This window comes from Mirounga angustirostris, unplaced genomic scaffold (assembly GCF_029215605.1).
Source record: "Mirounga angustirostris isolate CCGP_5_RB_7025 unplaced genomic scaffold, mMirAng1.0.hap1 SCAF_8, whole genome shotgun sequence".
NCBI classification, from domain to species: Eukaryota; Metazoa; Chordata; class Mammalia; order Carnivora; family Phocidae; genus Mirounga; species Mirounga angustirostris.
The window spans coordinates 113,328,747-113,344,166 of NW_026991716.1; the positions used below are offsets into that span (position 1 = coordinate 113,328,747).

The 15,420-nt window shown below is 37.4% G+C and overlaps 1 protein-coding gene across 4 annotated transcripts in view; it reads left to right on the plus strand.

Annotated features, from left to right (window-relative positions):
• The window catches only part of AKAP7 (A-kinase anchoring protein 7), a 145,294-nt gene that overhangs the window by 10,425 nt on the left and 119,449 nt on the right, over nucleotides 1–15,420 (plus strand). For all 4 annotated transcript variants that reach the window (XM_064598107.1, XM_045865543.3, XM_064598108.1 and 1 more), the window contains exon 3: nucleotides 10,838–10,977. In XM_064598107.1, the coding sequence (XP_064454177.1) occupies nucleotides 10,838–10,977 (140 nt within the window). The remainder of the gene's footprint in view (nucleotides 1–10,837; nucleotides 10,978–15,420) is intronic.

A 15,420-nucleotide genomic window follows, 5' to 3' on the forward strand; every position in this document is an offset into this window, starting at 1 on the left:
AGCCCGATGCGGGACTCGATCCCGAGACTCCAGGATCATGACCTGAGCCGAAGGCAGTCGCTTAACCAACTGAGCCACCCAGGCGCCCCTGAATCAATTTTTAAAAAGGATGAAGTAGGGGCGCCCAGCTGGCTCAGTCAGAAGAGCATGTGACTCTTGATCTCAGGGTCATGGGTTTCAGCCCTATGTTGGGTGTACAGATTACTAAAAAAATAAACTTAAAAAAAAAGGTAAATTACGTTCTGTGTCATCTCTGATTGGGGAAGCATGGAGTACATATTCCAGATTTTTATGAAGGGGCTTAAGGCAAATATTTGTCTCAGTACAAAGGTTTTACATCTTTTTCCTTTAAACACACACACACACACAAACACACACAAAAAAACAAATAAGAAATTGGAAAAGCCCAGTGAATATATTAATTCATTCAACACACATTTATTAAGTGCCTGCTGTGTAACAGGTACTATTGGTGCTGGGTAAAGGATATAGAAGATAAAATTCAGTTAGTACATAAATATATGGAGAGTTATCCAACCTCAGAAGTATAAAGGATGCATGTTAAAATATGATTGTAACTTGGGCGCCTGGGTGGCTCAGTTGGTTAAGCGACTGCCTTCGGCTCAGGTCATGATCCTGGAGTCCCGGGATCGAGTCCCACATCGGGCTCCCTGCTCAGCAGGGGGTCTGCTTCTCCCTCTGCCCTCTTCCCTCTCGTGCTCTCTGTCTCTCATTCTCTCTCTCTCAAATAAATAAATAAATAAAATCTTTAAAAAAAAAAAAAAAAAAAAAAAAAAAAAAAAAAATATGATTGTAACTTACCAGATTGGCAATATCTTTTCAAAATAATACTCAGTGATTTTAATGTCATGTCTACATTGCTTATGACAGTGTACTTTATAAGTCCTTTTAGAATGGAGTTTGTTGGGGTCTCAAGCAGTGTTCAGACTCAGGGATTCCCAACGTAAGGACATAGTCTTACTTGCAGAAAAAAAAATTATTCATCAATATATGTGTCACAGCATCTTTTAAATAGTAAAAATATTGGAAAACCCCCCAAATGTCCAAGATTAGGGAGTGAGTGAGTAAGTTAGACTAGTGCCTTAAATTACATGTTATGAAAAGAGTTTTTCTGAAAACTATCTTACAAGAAATATTTCCTACCTAAAATGCAAAGTGAAAAAGTATGGGGGAAAAAAGTATGGGTGTTTGTGTACAATTGTATAAATACTTTATGTGACCTGTCCCCAGAATTCATAGTGGTTGTGTTAAGATAGTGGGTTCATGAGTAATTTTTTGGTTCCTTTGTCTAATCTTCAAATTTTGTGAGTGTTTTTTATTCTTTTTATGAAAAAATACAATTAGCCAAACTGTGGAAAGAGCCCAAATGTCCATTGACTGATACGTGGATAAAGAAGATGTGATGTGTATATATATATATATATATATATATATACATATACATGTATACATATACATATAAACACACACACACAATGGAATATTACTCAACCATCAAAAAGAATGAAGTCTTGCCATTTGTAACAATGTGGATAGAGCTAGAGTGTATTATGCTAGGTGAAATAAGCCAGAGAAAGATGAATATCATATGATTCCACTCATATGTGGGATTTAAGAAGCAAAACAGATGAACATATGGGAGGGGAAAAAAGAGAGGGAGGCAAATCATAAAAGAGACTCTTTTTTTAAGATTTTATTTACTTGAGAGAGAGAGAGAGCACACAAGCAGGAGGAGGGGCAGAGGGACAAGCAGACTCCCTGCTGAGTGGGGAGCCCAACGTGGGGCTCAGTCCCAGGACCCTGAGATCATGACCTGAGCTGACACTGAGTCAGACGTTTTAACTGACTGAGCTACCCAGGTGCCCCAGAGACTCTTAACTATGGAGAACAAACTGAGGGATGATGAAGGGAGGTGGGTGGGGGATGGGCTAGATGAGTGATGGGTATTAAGAAGGGTACCTGTTATGATGAGCACTGGGTGTTGTATGTAAGTGATGAACCACTGAATCCTATTCCAGAAACCAATATTGCACTGTATGTTAACTAACTAGTTAAATAAATAAAAATTTGAAAAAAATGGAAAAGAAAAAATACAGTTAGAATTTGTGAATGTGCTTAAAAACTTGCTTTTAAAGATGTAAGCTTCATTGACTCAGTAAATAGAGAGCTGGATAAACTTATTCCTCTTTGATCCTGTCCACTAATGTTACTCCTGCACTTCCTAATAGTGTTAAACTGTGGTGGTTACAGCTACGGCTATGGGGTCAGACTGTCAGGGTTTTACACTTTCTCTTAAAAAGTTTTTTTTGGGGTCATCTGACTGGATCAGTTGGAAGAGCATATAACCCTTGATCTCAGGGTTGTGAGTTCAAGCCCCAAATTGGGTGTAGAGCTTACTTAAATAAATAAGTAGACTTAAACGCTTTTTTTGGAAGTATAATTAACATACACCATTATATTACTTTCATGTATACAACATACTGATTTAACAATTCTCTATATTATTCTTTGCTCATCATAGTACATGTAGTCATCATCTGTCACCATACAACGTAATTACGATATTTTGACTCTATTCCCTGTGCTGTACTTTTCAACTCCATGACTTATTTATTTTATAACTGGGAGTTTGTACTTCTTAATCCCCTTTACCTATTTCACCCATCCTCCCCTCCCCTCTGGCAAGTTTGTTTGTTCTCTGTATTTAAGAATCTGTTTTCCCTTTGTTTCTTTGTTCATTTGTTTTTTTACATTACACATGTAAGTAAAATCATCTGATATTTGTCTTTCTCTGTCTGACTTATTCACTTAGCATAATATCTTCTAGGTCCATCCACATTGTCACACATGGCTTCTTTTATATGGCTGAGTAACATTCCATCGTGTATATATACTACATCTTCTTTATCCATTCAAGTATCCATGGACATTTGGGTAGTTTTCATATCTTTGCTATTGTAAATAATGCTGCAATAAACATAGGGTGCATATATTTTTCAAATTAGCATTTTCATTTTCTTTGGATAAACACCCTCTAGTGGATAAACACCCTTTATTCTTTTGCATGTGGATCATATGGTATTTCTATTTTTAAGTTTTTAAGGAACCTCCAAACTCTTTTCCACAATGGTTGCACCAGTCTACATTCCTACCAACAGCGCATGAGGGATCCTTTTTCTCACATCCTTGCCAACACTTATTTTTTTGTCATTTTGATTCTAGCCCTTCTGACAGGTGTGAGGTGATTATCTCATTGTGGTTTTGATCTGCAATTTCCTGATGATTAGTGATGATGAGCATTTTTTCATGTCTGTTGGTCACCTGTATGTCTTTGGAAAAATGTCTCTTCAGGTCCTCTGCCCATGTTTTAATTTTTTTTTTTTTTGGTGTTGATTTGTACAAGTTCGTTGTATATTTTGGGTATTAGCCCCTTACTGGATATATCTTTTGTGAATATATTCTCCCATTCAGTGGATTGCTTTTTTCATTTGTTGATGGTTTCCTTTGCTGTACAAAAGTTTTTTATTTTGGTGTGATCCCAATAGTTTATTTTTGCTTTTGATTCCCTTGCCTGAGGAGGCATCTAGAAAAATGTTGCTAAAGCCAATGTCAAAGTGATTACTGCCTGTGTTTTCTTTTAGTTTTATGGTTTCAGGTCTCACATTTAGGTCTTTAGTCCAGTTGAGTTTATTTTTGTGTATGGTGTAAGAAAGTGGTCCAGTTTCATTCTTTTGCGTGTAGCTGTCCAGTGTTCCAGCACCATGCTTCTTCACTTTCTTTTTATAGATTTTTTTTTTAAGATTATTTATTTATTTATTTGACAGAGAGAGAGAGAGACAGCGAGAGAGGGAACACAAGCAGGGGGAGTGGGAGAGGGAGAAGCAGGCTTCCTGCGGAGCAGGGAGCCCAATGTGGGGCTCGATCCCAGGACCCCGGGATCATGACCTGAGCCGAAGGCAGACGCTTAACGACTGAGCCACCCAGGTGCCCCGCTTCTTCACTTTCTTATTGTGTCCTTTGAGCAAATGTCTAGGCTCAATTTCATTATCTATAAAATTGGCATAATAATTGTAGCTGTTTCAGGAGTTGGGAGGATTTAACTTATTAATACATGTAAAGTTTCATCAATCTCACCAAAATTTTTTGCCTAAGTATACTTGCTAAATTAAATATTTAAACAAATTTTCATCCTGAGAGCAATATTTTATAATAATACTATTGTATGCTTTCAGCACATTGCTAACTGCTTTATGTTTTCTTATTTAATCCTCAGAGAAAATGAGGGAGATAAAATTTTTTAAAGAAAATTTTATCAATTTGTTAAAGATTACTCAATAAGGGGTAATAATGCTATGAAATGGAGAAGATAATATTGTAAGTCATAAATTCAGGAGTTTTAAGAATGATTACTTCAGGGGCGCCTGGGTGGCTCAGTCTGTTAAGTGACTGCCTTCAGCTCAGGTCCTGATCCCAGGGTCCTGGGTTTGAGCCCCGCATCGGGCTCCTTGCTCCGTGGGGAGCCTGCTTCTCCCTCTCCTACCCGTTTGTGCTTTCTCTCTCTCTCTCTGTCAAATAAATAAATAAAATCTTAAAAAAAAAAAAAAAGAATGATTACTTCAAAGATTTTGACTGCTTACAGAACAAGGAGAAAAGAGAAGATTTATCAAAACAAAGAATCTAGTTTGTTCCCAGCCTTTTGGCTAAGAGGAAATGTGAAAACAATCACCCAACAATAACAGATGGACTGCCTAATTAAAGTAATTTCTCCCATAATTCATTCTCTTGTAGTTTTTTTTGAAGGAATAAAACTTAAGGAAAAATTAGATAATTTGCATAAAATGACATGTGCTTTGGATAAAAAAAAAATGCATGGATCAGAATTGTAGCTTTTATCGATAAGATGAGATTAATTAGAGCACATTGCAATGGTTACTGAAATCATTATGAAAATTAACAGTGTAATAAATTCAATTTATGAGATGAAGTTATGAGCTAAAATCCAGTGAAAGATCCAGGGCTCATGGCCAAAGTGTTCTCTGTTTTGCTTCTGTGATCACTGATATTTAATGCTTTTATTTGTAAACTAGATATTACATGAATACTTTGTTCATTATTGTTTTCATATAAATTAAAATTATACCAGCTGAGCCAGCCAGGCACCCCACAAAAGAAAATTTTAGATAATCCAATTGAAAAGAAAGTTAAATAGTTATGGATAAGATTAGAGAAAGCTAAGGGAATTTAGAAAAACCCTGTATGTCTTTGTTTTTACCAAGAGGTTTGTTTGTTTGTTTTTAAGAGGTTGTATTTGAATTGGGATTTTACACTATGTCATTCTCATGATACCAGAATTGTTTTTTTTAAATTAAATTAATTAATTAATTTGACAGAGAGAGAGTATAAGCAGGGAGAGGAGCAGAGGGAGAGGGAGAAGCAGGCTCCTCACTGAGCAGGGAGCCCAATATGGGGCTCGATCCCGGGACCCAGTGATCATGACTTGAGCCAAAGGCAAAGGCTCAACAGACTGAGCCACCCAGGTGCCCCGATACCAGAACTGTTAAGAGTTTTTATATAATTCTAACTATTATCTTTCAAGATTATGGTTTTCCTTCTCTGGATGTCTGTAAAATGGACTTATGCAATGTTTGAAATGGCAAAAATAAGTCGCTACAGGAAGAACATTTTAGTTTTAAACAGATAAGGTATAAAACAACTTAAAATGCTAAAAGCCTCATGGTCTCCTAAATACCATGTTTTTAAGTCTGTTCATATTGAGTAAAATACAGCAGAAATGATTCAGTGTCTTAGTTCACACTAAGGATACATTTTACATTGCCACCCAATACCCATGTGTACGCAGAAACCTGGACATGGAGCAGTACTTATATCTGCCATAAACAATGTACTGACTATACTGCTTGTATTCTATCCTATTCTGCAGTATTCTTTTTTTTTTTTTAAAGATTTTATTTATTTATTTGAGAGGGAAAGACTGAGAGAGAGAGCACATGAGAGGGGGGAGGGTCAGAGGGAGAAGCAGACTCCCCGCCGAGCAGGGAGCCCAATGCGGGACTCGATCCCGGGACTCCAGGATCATGACCTGAGCCAAAGGCAGTCGCCTAACCAACTGAGCCACCCAGGCGCCCCTATTCTGCAGTATTCTGTTCTGCATTCTAATACTCTTCTATTCTATTTATTCCATTTCATTCCCTTCCACCCCATTGCATTCCATTCCAGGTTTTAAAAAGTGCTTTTAGATTATCTTCTAAGTTGATTTCATAACCCACTTGTAGTTTGATACTAGCAGTTTGAAAAAAGAAAAACAGGGCGCCTGGGTGGCTCAGATGGTTAAGCGTCTGCCTTCGGCTCAGGTCATGATCCCAGGGTCCTGGGATCGAGTCCCGCATCGGGCTCTCTGCTCCTTGGGAGCCTGCTTCTCCCTCTGCCTCTATTCTGTCTCTCATGAATAAATAAATAAAATCTTAAAAAAAAAAGAAAAACAAGAAAAACTAGACTATAGGTTCAGGATTCTCTTTCTACTATATTAGTTTTGAAATGAACTAGAGGTGATAAAATCAGCTGTATTATTAATTTGGACACTCTTCTTCTTCATCTTCCTCTTCTTCAGGTTATTTATTTATTTATTTTAGTAATCTGTACACCCAACATGGGCCTTCAGCTCATGACCCCAAGATCAGGAGTCACATGCTCTTCTAACTCAGCTTGCCAGGCACCGCTGGACACCATTTTTTATCTAATTTCACCATGAAATGTCCTAATTGGTACAGGTGTTAAATTAGTACCTTTATCACAGATGAGAGAAAACTGTAACTAGAAGAGACTCTAGATAGAGATTATCTAGCTGTCCCACTCCTGTACCTGCCCCTAGTTTTTGTTTTTGTTTTTGTTTTTTAAAAAATACTTAATTATGGAAACTTTCAAGCGTATTCAAAAGTGGAATATTAGACCGAGCCTCATCTCTTTATCACCTCTTCCTCACTGGATTATTTTGAAGTATATTTCAGATAGATTTTATCTGTAAATACTTTAGTATGTGTCTTTAAAAGATAAGGAATTTAAAAAAAAAGTATATCCAAAATATCCATCCCGTGACAAAAAATAAGAGTAATTCCTAATGTCATCAAATATTCTGTCAGTATTCACATTTCTCTGTGTCATAATTTTTTTAAAACTGTTTTGAATTAGGAACCAAAATCTATACATTTTATTTGATTGACAAATCTCTTCAGTTTTTTTTTTTTTCATCTATAGATCTCCCTTTGTGTGTGTGTTGTGTGTGTGTGTGTGTGTGTGTGTGTTTATTGAAGAAATCAGGCTGTATTGATGTACCTATATTATGGTCATTTAATGTATTTCTCTGTCCTTTGTATTTCAGTAAACTGGTAGATTAAGGAATCTCGATTAAGTTTTGGAATATTGGCAAGAAAGCTGCAAAAATGCTATGAATTTCCTATTGTGTGACGTCAGGAGGCATATAATGTTTGGTTGTCTTGCCTTTTTGTGATGTTAAGATTTATCAGTGGCTTCCCATCTTGTCACTTGATGTACCCATTAAAATTCCCCATCAGCTTTCCATTTAATGGATCATCCATTGATAATCTTTGGGTTGATCCATTACTCTGTTGAGAGTTTCAAAATGATGATGTTTTAACTCTGCCTTTTTGAATTACTAGCTGAAAATTTCTATGAAGAAGAACTTTGCCTTAGTTTACTGTTTGATTCCCTGTATGACTCTTTGCTTATAAGGAAAAGCAGGATAAATGCTTGATTTTTTTTTTTCTCTTTTATCACCAAGTTTGTAGATTAATAGTTCTTCAGACTAATCCAAAGGTGACCTGTGAATTTTGTTTTTAATTTTTCCTTTGAGTATCATAATGAACTGATGGATTTAAGCGTAGCTGATGTATTTCACACCATTGAAGTTATTATTCTATATGATGCTGTAATTGTGCCGTCTTTGGCCAGTGAGGGGACTTTCAAATTGACATGGTGCCAGGAGTCTTTGAAGATCCAGGCTCTTCTGGTATATTTTATGCCTCAGACCTAGAATAAGCTCTTCTGTATGGATTGGCCAACTTTTTAAGTCTCAGATAGGGAAATGAAGTGATTTGATGGAAAGATGCTTGTTGGAAGACTTGTCTTTGGGTCCTTGCTCTTTTCACCATCTAGTGCTGCCTCTGCAGGGCTGAAACACACATTACTGGTTGCCTCACCAGCAGCTGTTCCCCATGCTTTTCCTTTCATAGATTACTTTCCCCACATAGGCATAGGTTGATAACTTCACTGTCCCAGCTTCCAGTGCTGCTTGGGGTTAACCCTGTGTCTGGATTTGGATAATTGGATATAAAAGGAAGGATGCTGGGAACTTATTTAGAATTAGTTTGTGATTTTACCTTAAAAAGTGGGTGTTTTGCTTTAGAAATATTTTTCAGTGTTATCTTTAATTTTTTAAAAACTGCTCAAGATTGTTCTTCATTTTCCATAATCATAGAGAGTACAAGTGGTCTGGATGATGAAAAACAATGGGTAGTTCACACTTCATCTCCGTTTCTTTTTGGAGTCTTCTAAATGATGTTAGCAGATACACATTTATCTCCCTAATTCTGTTTGGCTCTGGGTAACATCTAATAATAGCTAATGATAGTGCTTAATTTGTACCAGGAAGTAGTCTAAGAGCTTTCATGTATTAACTCACTCAAAAAATGGCCCTGTGAGGTAGCTACTATTATTATTCTCAAATTATGGAGGAGGAAACTGAAGTAAAGAGAGTTCTTGTGACTAATTGAAGATGTCACAGCTAGTAAATGGGGCTGGGGACAGGATTCCAACCCACAAACTCTGATCCAGACTATATTAAAATTGGTTTCCATTTCTAGAGTACCAGTTTACTAAGAGCAGATGGAGGTGGGCTAGAAATGTATTCAGATGTGGCTTTAAAATATATATGGTACTTTATTAGCATATTTTGTGGCTTCTGTTTAAAATTAGTAGATTTAGGGGTGCCTGGGTGGCTCAGTCGTTAAGTGTCTGCCTTCAGCTCAGGTCATGATCCCAGGGTCCTGGGATCGAGCCCCGCATCAGGCTCCCTGCTCTGCAGGAAGCCTACTTCTCCCTCTCCCACTACCCCGCTTGTGTTCTCTCTCTTGCTGTGTCTCTCTCTCTCTGTCAAATAAATAAATAAAATCTTAAAAATAAAATAAAATAAAATAAAATAAGTAGATTTAGTTTGTTACTACAATCAAATGTAGGACTGTTTCTTAGATGTCTAAAATTACAAGCAGCTCGACAACATATTGATTTGATTTTCCATATTTAAAGAATTGCATGGGAAATAAAACCCAATGGCATCATATGAAGCAATTCAAATGATGCTCATGATACAGATGAGAATGCGGCAAACTTTTTCTTAGCAATAGAATTTATAAAGTTCTCACTAGCTTACATGTATACAAGAAGCTGATGATAATTTATATTTCAAACACATGTTCTCTGTGAAGATGTATCATTTTAATCATATTAATCATCAGGTATATTGTTGAGAAACATGGTAGTGAAGTGGATGCACAAACATACCAGATAATTTTGCCCTAACTCATAATGATATAGTTAGACTTATTACCCAGGTTACCTTGCTCTTAATTTACCCCTACCTTCTAGATGTCACAAGTGTATGTTACTCCTAGAGTATGTTACTCCTGTCTGTTTCTACAAACCTTTAGTTTTTAAGTTTTAAACATACTCTACTAATTTTCTTAGAAGTTAGCACTAAAATACTATTTGTGACATTTATTTAAACATTATTTACTCTTAATTTTTTTTATTTTTTAGAATTCTTTTTAAAGTTTATTTATTGTTAAGTAATCTCTACACTTAATGTGGGCCTTGAACTCATGATCCCAAGATCGAGTCACGTGCTTCTCTGACTGAGCCAGCCAGGTGCCCCTACTCTTAATATTTTAAAGAACAGTAGGGGTGCCTGACTGGATAAGTTGCTGGAGCATGTGACTCTTGATCTCAGGGTTGTAAGTTTAGCCCCCCATTGGGTGTAGAAATTACTTACAAATAAAAAAAAAATTTTTTTAAGAACAACAGAATAAGGAAAATTACTTCTGCCCTTTGGTTTTGCAGAACTTCAACAGAGAAGCAGTTTGATCCAGTAGAAAACATACTAGAAGGAGAAAGTTAAAAGGTCTAAATGCCAGATTTGACTCTGTGACATTGAACAGTTTTTAAAAGTTTTTCTGCGCTTCTGTTTCCTCATGTATAAAGAGTTCAGGCTTGTGTAGGCACACGGGCAGTGTGCTGTTGGTTGAGCTCAGACTTCCCACAGTCCTTTCCAAGGCATTGTGTGTGTTGATCACTGGGGTCTCTTAGAGTTGATCCCAAAGATGGGAAAAAAAAAATTGTGTCATAGGAGAGAGCATGGTTGTTAGTTGCGCTTTAGATCGTGGGCCAAATCTGGCTAACTATCTGCTTTGTAAAGAAAGTTTTATTGGAACACAGCTATACCTATCCTCTGTGTTTGTCTACAGCCGACTTAGCCGACACCTAACCTAACTGCCCCCCCGAGGAACATAACCAATATCATGTTGACTAAGACCATATGATCTGCAAAGCCTAAAATATTTGCTCTGTGGTCCTTTACAGAATACTTTTCTAGCTCCTGCTTTAGATTTCAAAATGACTATTATGAATGATTGCTACTTATGTAGTGCTTGTTTCCTTTTTTTTTTTTGACTAAGTTATCTTTGTTTAAATACATCAGACATATTATTGTTTGACTTTTTCCCTCTAGTCACTGATGTACCTCACACAAATTTGGAGAGAAGTAAAGAAAATGAACGGATCAGTAAAGATCAAATAAAGAAGAGGAAAAAAAAGCAAAAAGATTATCAACCCAACTATTTCCTATCCATTCCGATCACCAACAAAGAGGTGCTTTTTTTTAATTGAAGTATACTTGACATGAAATGTTACATTGGTTTCAGTTCTACAGCATAGTGATTTGACGATCTATATTGTGCTATGCTCACTGTCACACAGATGGTGTAGCTTCCATCTGTCACCAAACAACGCTATCACAGTACCATTGACTATATTCGCTATGTTGTGCCTTTCATCCCCGTGACTTACTCATTCCATAACTAGAAGTCTGTATCTCCCACTCCCCTTCTCCCATTCTGCCCATCCCCCAGGCAGCCGTCAGTTCTTTGTATGTATGGATTTGTTTCTGCTTTTTTGTTTGTTTATTCATTTGTTTTGTTTTTTAGAGGTGTTATTTTTTTCTTTTCTTTTCTTTTTTTTTAAAGATTTTATTTATTTATTTGACAGAGAGAGACAGCGAGAGAGGGAACACAATCAGCGGGAGTGGGAAAGGGAGAAGCAGGCTTCCCGCTGAGCAGGGAGCCCGATGTGGGGCTCGATCCCAGGACTCTGGGATCATGACCTGAGCCGAAGGCAGACGCTTAACGACTGAGCCACCCAGGTGCCCAAGAGGTGTTATTTTTTTTTTAAAAAAACTATTTTACTATAAAGTTTTATTTTAAATTAGATTTAAGATACATTAAATGCTTGTAAGCCCATTTGCTGTCAGCCCTTAAGTGTCTTTGGTGGCATTTTAGTTGGGCTATATAAGAAATAATCCTATTTGAACAATAGAATATATTTAAACAGTAATTTTGAGAAATACTATTTAAAAAACCATATTTAAATAATAATTTTACAAAAGCCTTTTAAAAAGTGTTGCCAGATGGCATGTCAAGTTTGGTTCTCTCTAAGCATTTGCTCGCCACAACGGGGGAGCCTTTCAGAAGCAGAGAGTAGTGACCAGGTAGAAAAAGAGGATTCTGAAATCTCTGCTAGGAAAGTAAAGTGGGATTTCTTGCTGCTTAGTCCTGTGTAAGGCGATGATTATTGCAACACAGTTTCTTTAAAAATTACTCATTGTTGTGCCGATTTAATATTGCATGATAACTTGGGTAGAAATCTATTAAAAATCTGAAAAATTAATGTGGTATGAATAATAGGAAATGGGACCAGTCGATTGGCTCAAACTAAGAAACTCTTGTACGTAGCTGAGAGCTATAGTATCAGTATCTAATAAAACTGCTAGAGCGGTGAGGTAGGAAAGAACAGCTCACTTGGAAGATTGATTGTTTTCACATATTGGTGCAATTTGAGAGGCAGATCGGAATTTCTATTTGATTGTGGACTATGATCTCTTTTACTAGTGTTAAACAACAAAAATTCCGAGTAAATTTGAAGATCCAGTTGGCTTTATCGAACAAGTCATGAATTGGGCAATATCTCATGTGGCAGAGAGAAAAGTACTCCATCAGGCTGCAGAAAAGGAAAGGGTTTTAAAGGTAGAGAGGGAGAGGAAAGAAGGAAACTATTAGCAAAGAATCCATCGTTTTAGGTAAGGTCACCCTCCCATGGAAGGTGCTGACCAGGAAATTCCTTATGGACTGGTTATGTTCCTAGGGGGGCAGTTAGGTTAGGTGTTAAGTCTTGGGTGGGCTGACATGGGGCTTTTAACATGTGACTCCATTTTGGGTCTGTGGTTTTTTTTTTAACACTAGGCACATTTTGCATTTGTTTCTCCCCTTATTTAACTAGAATGTTTCTAGGGGATGCTAATGAATTTTTAAAGCAAAGGATTTAAAGCAAATGAAATTGAAATCAAATGAATAAATATCAAAAGAAAAAATAAATATTATTGATACATTCCAGGAAATTTCTAGTCTGTGAAATCACAGTTTAGCTGGGGAGAGAAGATACATAAAAAGAGAATTTCTATTACCTAGCAATACAAGGTTTTAGAATTTTATTTATTTATTTATTTATTTATTTATTTATTTATTTATTTATTTATTTAACAGAGAGACACAGCCAGAGAGGGAACACAAGCAGGGGGAGTGGGAGAGGGAGAAGCAGGCTTCCCGCCGAGCAGGGAGCCCGATGCGGGGCTCGATCCCAGGACCCTGGGATCATGACCTGAGCCGAAGGCAGACGCCTAACGACTGAGCCACCCAGGCGCCCCAAGTTTTTAGAATTTAATGCAGTAATGAATTAGATTTTGATTTTACTGCAACACACCAGTAAAGAGTGGTGGGTTAACAGTACAATAGTCCTTAAAAGTGTTCAGGTGACACAGAGTTTAATGTCATGAGCAATTATCTATTATGTTACATATTATATAGTGCATTAAAATACCTATGAGTTATTTAGACGGGTTTCCTTTGAAATTTAGGATCATCTGCACATATGGGAGTTAGAAGAGAGGTGATGCTGCTTAACTGATAAGTCCAAAGCCAGGTCCTTAGGCCCCAGAGTGTGAAACAGGCAAAGTGACTTCCCCACGGACACACGATTTGTGGTTGGAAGAGACCCCAGGTTCCTTTGCAGCGTAGAGATTGTTCCACTACACTCCATCAGTATAGAAGTTTGGGAAGCACTTCTGTAAGTTGCTCTAATTAGGCCCTTCCTGTAGTCTGTCTCCCTTCACTCCTCCATCTGTGGCTCCCGTGGTAGTCTGAACAGCAGCTCAATGTCCCCTTCATGTCGGCCCTACCCCTCCTCTCCTCATTCTGGCCTCCTGCCTCTTCCAGTGAAGGTCAGTGGGGTGATATGGTGGGGAAGGGGATGAAGATGAAAGGGGGTCGAGAAATTCTTTCCTTCTGCCACTTAGTTCAGGATTTGGGCCACAAAAGTGCCTGGAGCAAGGGGAAGAGAAAGAATGGTCTACATCTCTTAGTTTTCACCGTGTAAGCTGCCGTAGCTTTTGTTTCTGCTTCCCACTCTCTGGGAGGTTGTGTAGAAAGTGGGAAGAGTGCAGCGTTGGAGTCCTACAGGCCTTGTTTGAATACCATCTGGGCTACAAACTCGCTGTGGATGTAGGTCAGGTGACTTCATTTCTGTAGTTTACATTTCTTTAGGTGTAAAATGGAGGTGATAATTATTTTCTAACCCCAAATCTGGACATGTCACCCACCTGCTTATATCTTTCACTATTTTCCTGTTGGTTTTGGGACAAAGACAGAGGCTTTACCATGTTCTATGAGGTTCTGCATGGGTCAGCTTTCTCCACTTTGGCATTTGTCCCTTCTCCTTGAGCCTCTCTGGCCTTGAACTTGCCAGGTTCCCTCTGCCCCCAGAGAAAGCCTTTTCTGTCTGGGAGTTTTCTTTCCTCTCTTCTTGGTTTTGTTAATGCCATAATTTCAGCTCCAGCCTCTTCACTGGTGACCACCTCGCCTCAGTCACCCCCACCCTGCCACCTCCAGGCTCTCATAGCTTTCGTTTTGTGATCTACCATCCTTGCAACCTGAACGTGTTCGTCTTCCGCACAAAGTTCTTCGGCTCATTCCCAGTACCTAGAGCAGAGCTTGGCAGGAATAGAAATATACACACACAAAATACTGTCATTTCAGGGCTGGAGATGTGTTTGTGGCATACCAAGTCACACCAAAACATTTACAATAATTTACAGATAAGAAATACAGTGTTATAAATGGTGGTTTCATAATACGGGTTTAACAGCCATCATTTGAGGGTAGGGTGACTGGTAGTTATGGGGAATGCATGTTTCAAGGGACCTGGAAACCAAATAATTTAATGTTTCCCTCTCAAGAGACTTATTTGTAGGTAACAGAAAGCTTACATACGAATATAGGGAGGAGAGGTAGGATGGGACAAGATTAGGAGATACATTTTATATCTTTTATATGAACATCTTTTTTGTTTGTTTGTTTTAAAGTATCAGATGTTAAATTTTCTTTTAAAACTACTTATGAGCTTTTGTGGGAAGGCCTGGGAAAAGAAGCAGCATTTATAACATTGTTTCAATGGGAGACTGTATTCCAAGTTCCAATTAAGTGACCTGCAAACAAGCTTTTAGAAGCTAGCACATTCACAATGAGTTGCTCTACTTTTGGCCTCTACTTGTTGGCATCTACTTTTAAAGAAAAAAGTATTCAGACTTATATGGGTCTTTGATTTTTAAACCTATTCTTAGATGTTTGAAATTCTTCATTAATGGAAATTCATAATTTCATACTTTTAAGAAATAGAATTGGAAAATGCATTAGAATGGCTGCATAAAAATATCCTAGTTTCAAGTATATGAAAGTATGTGTTTCTCCATTACCTGCAATTATACATTAGTTTAAAAATAAAAATAAAGAAGGAAAAAATTTAATGGAGTTATAATAAATCCTACATGTTTCCTAAGTGGCTAGAATTATTTAATTAATTATTAATTCTAGTTGGATTTACTCATATGTTAGTTTTAGGTGCTTTCTTATGAGTGGTAATATTAAAAGGTAAATCAGCACTGAAAAAATGCAAGGGGACAATTAGAAACTGAATTCAGGAGTGTAT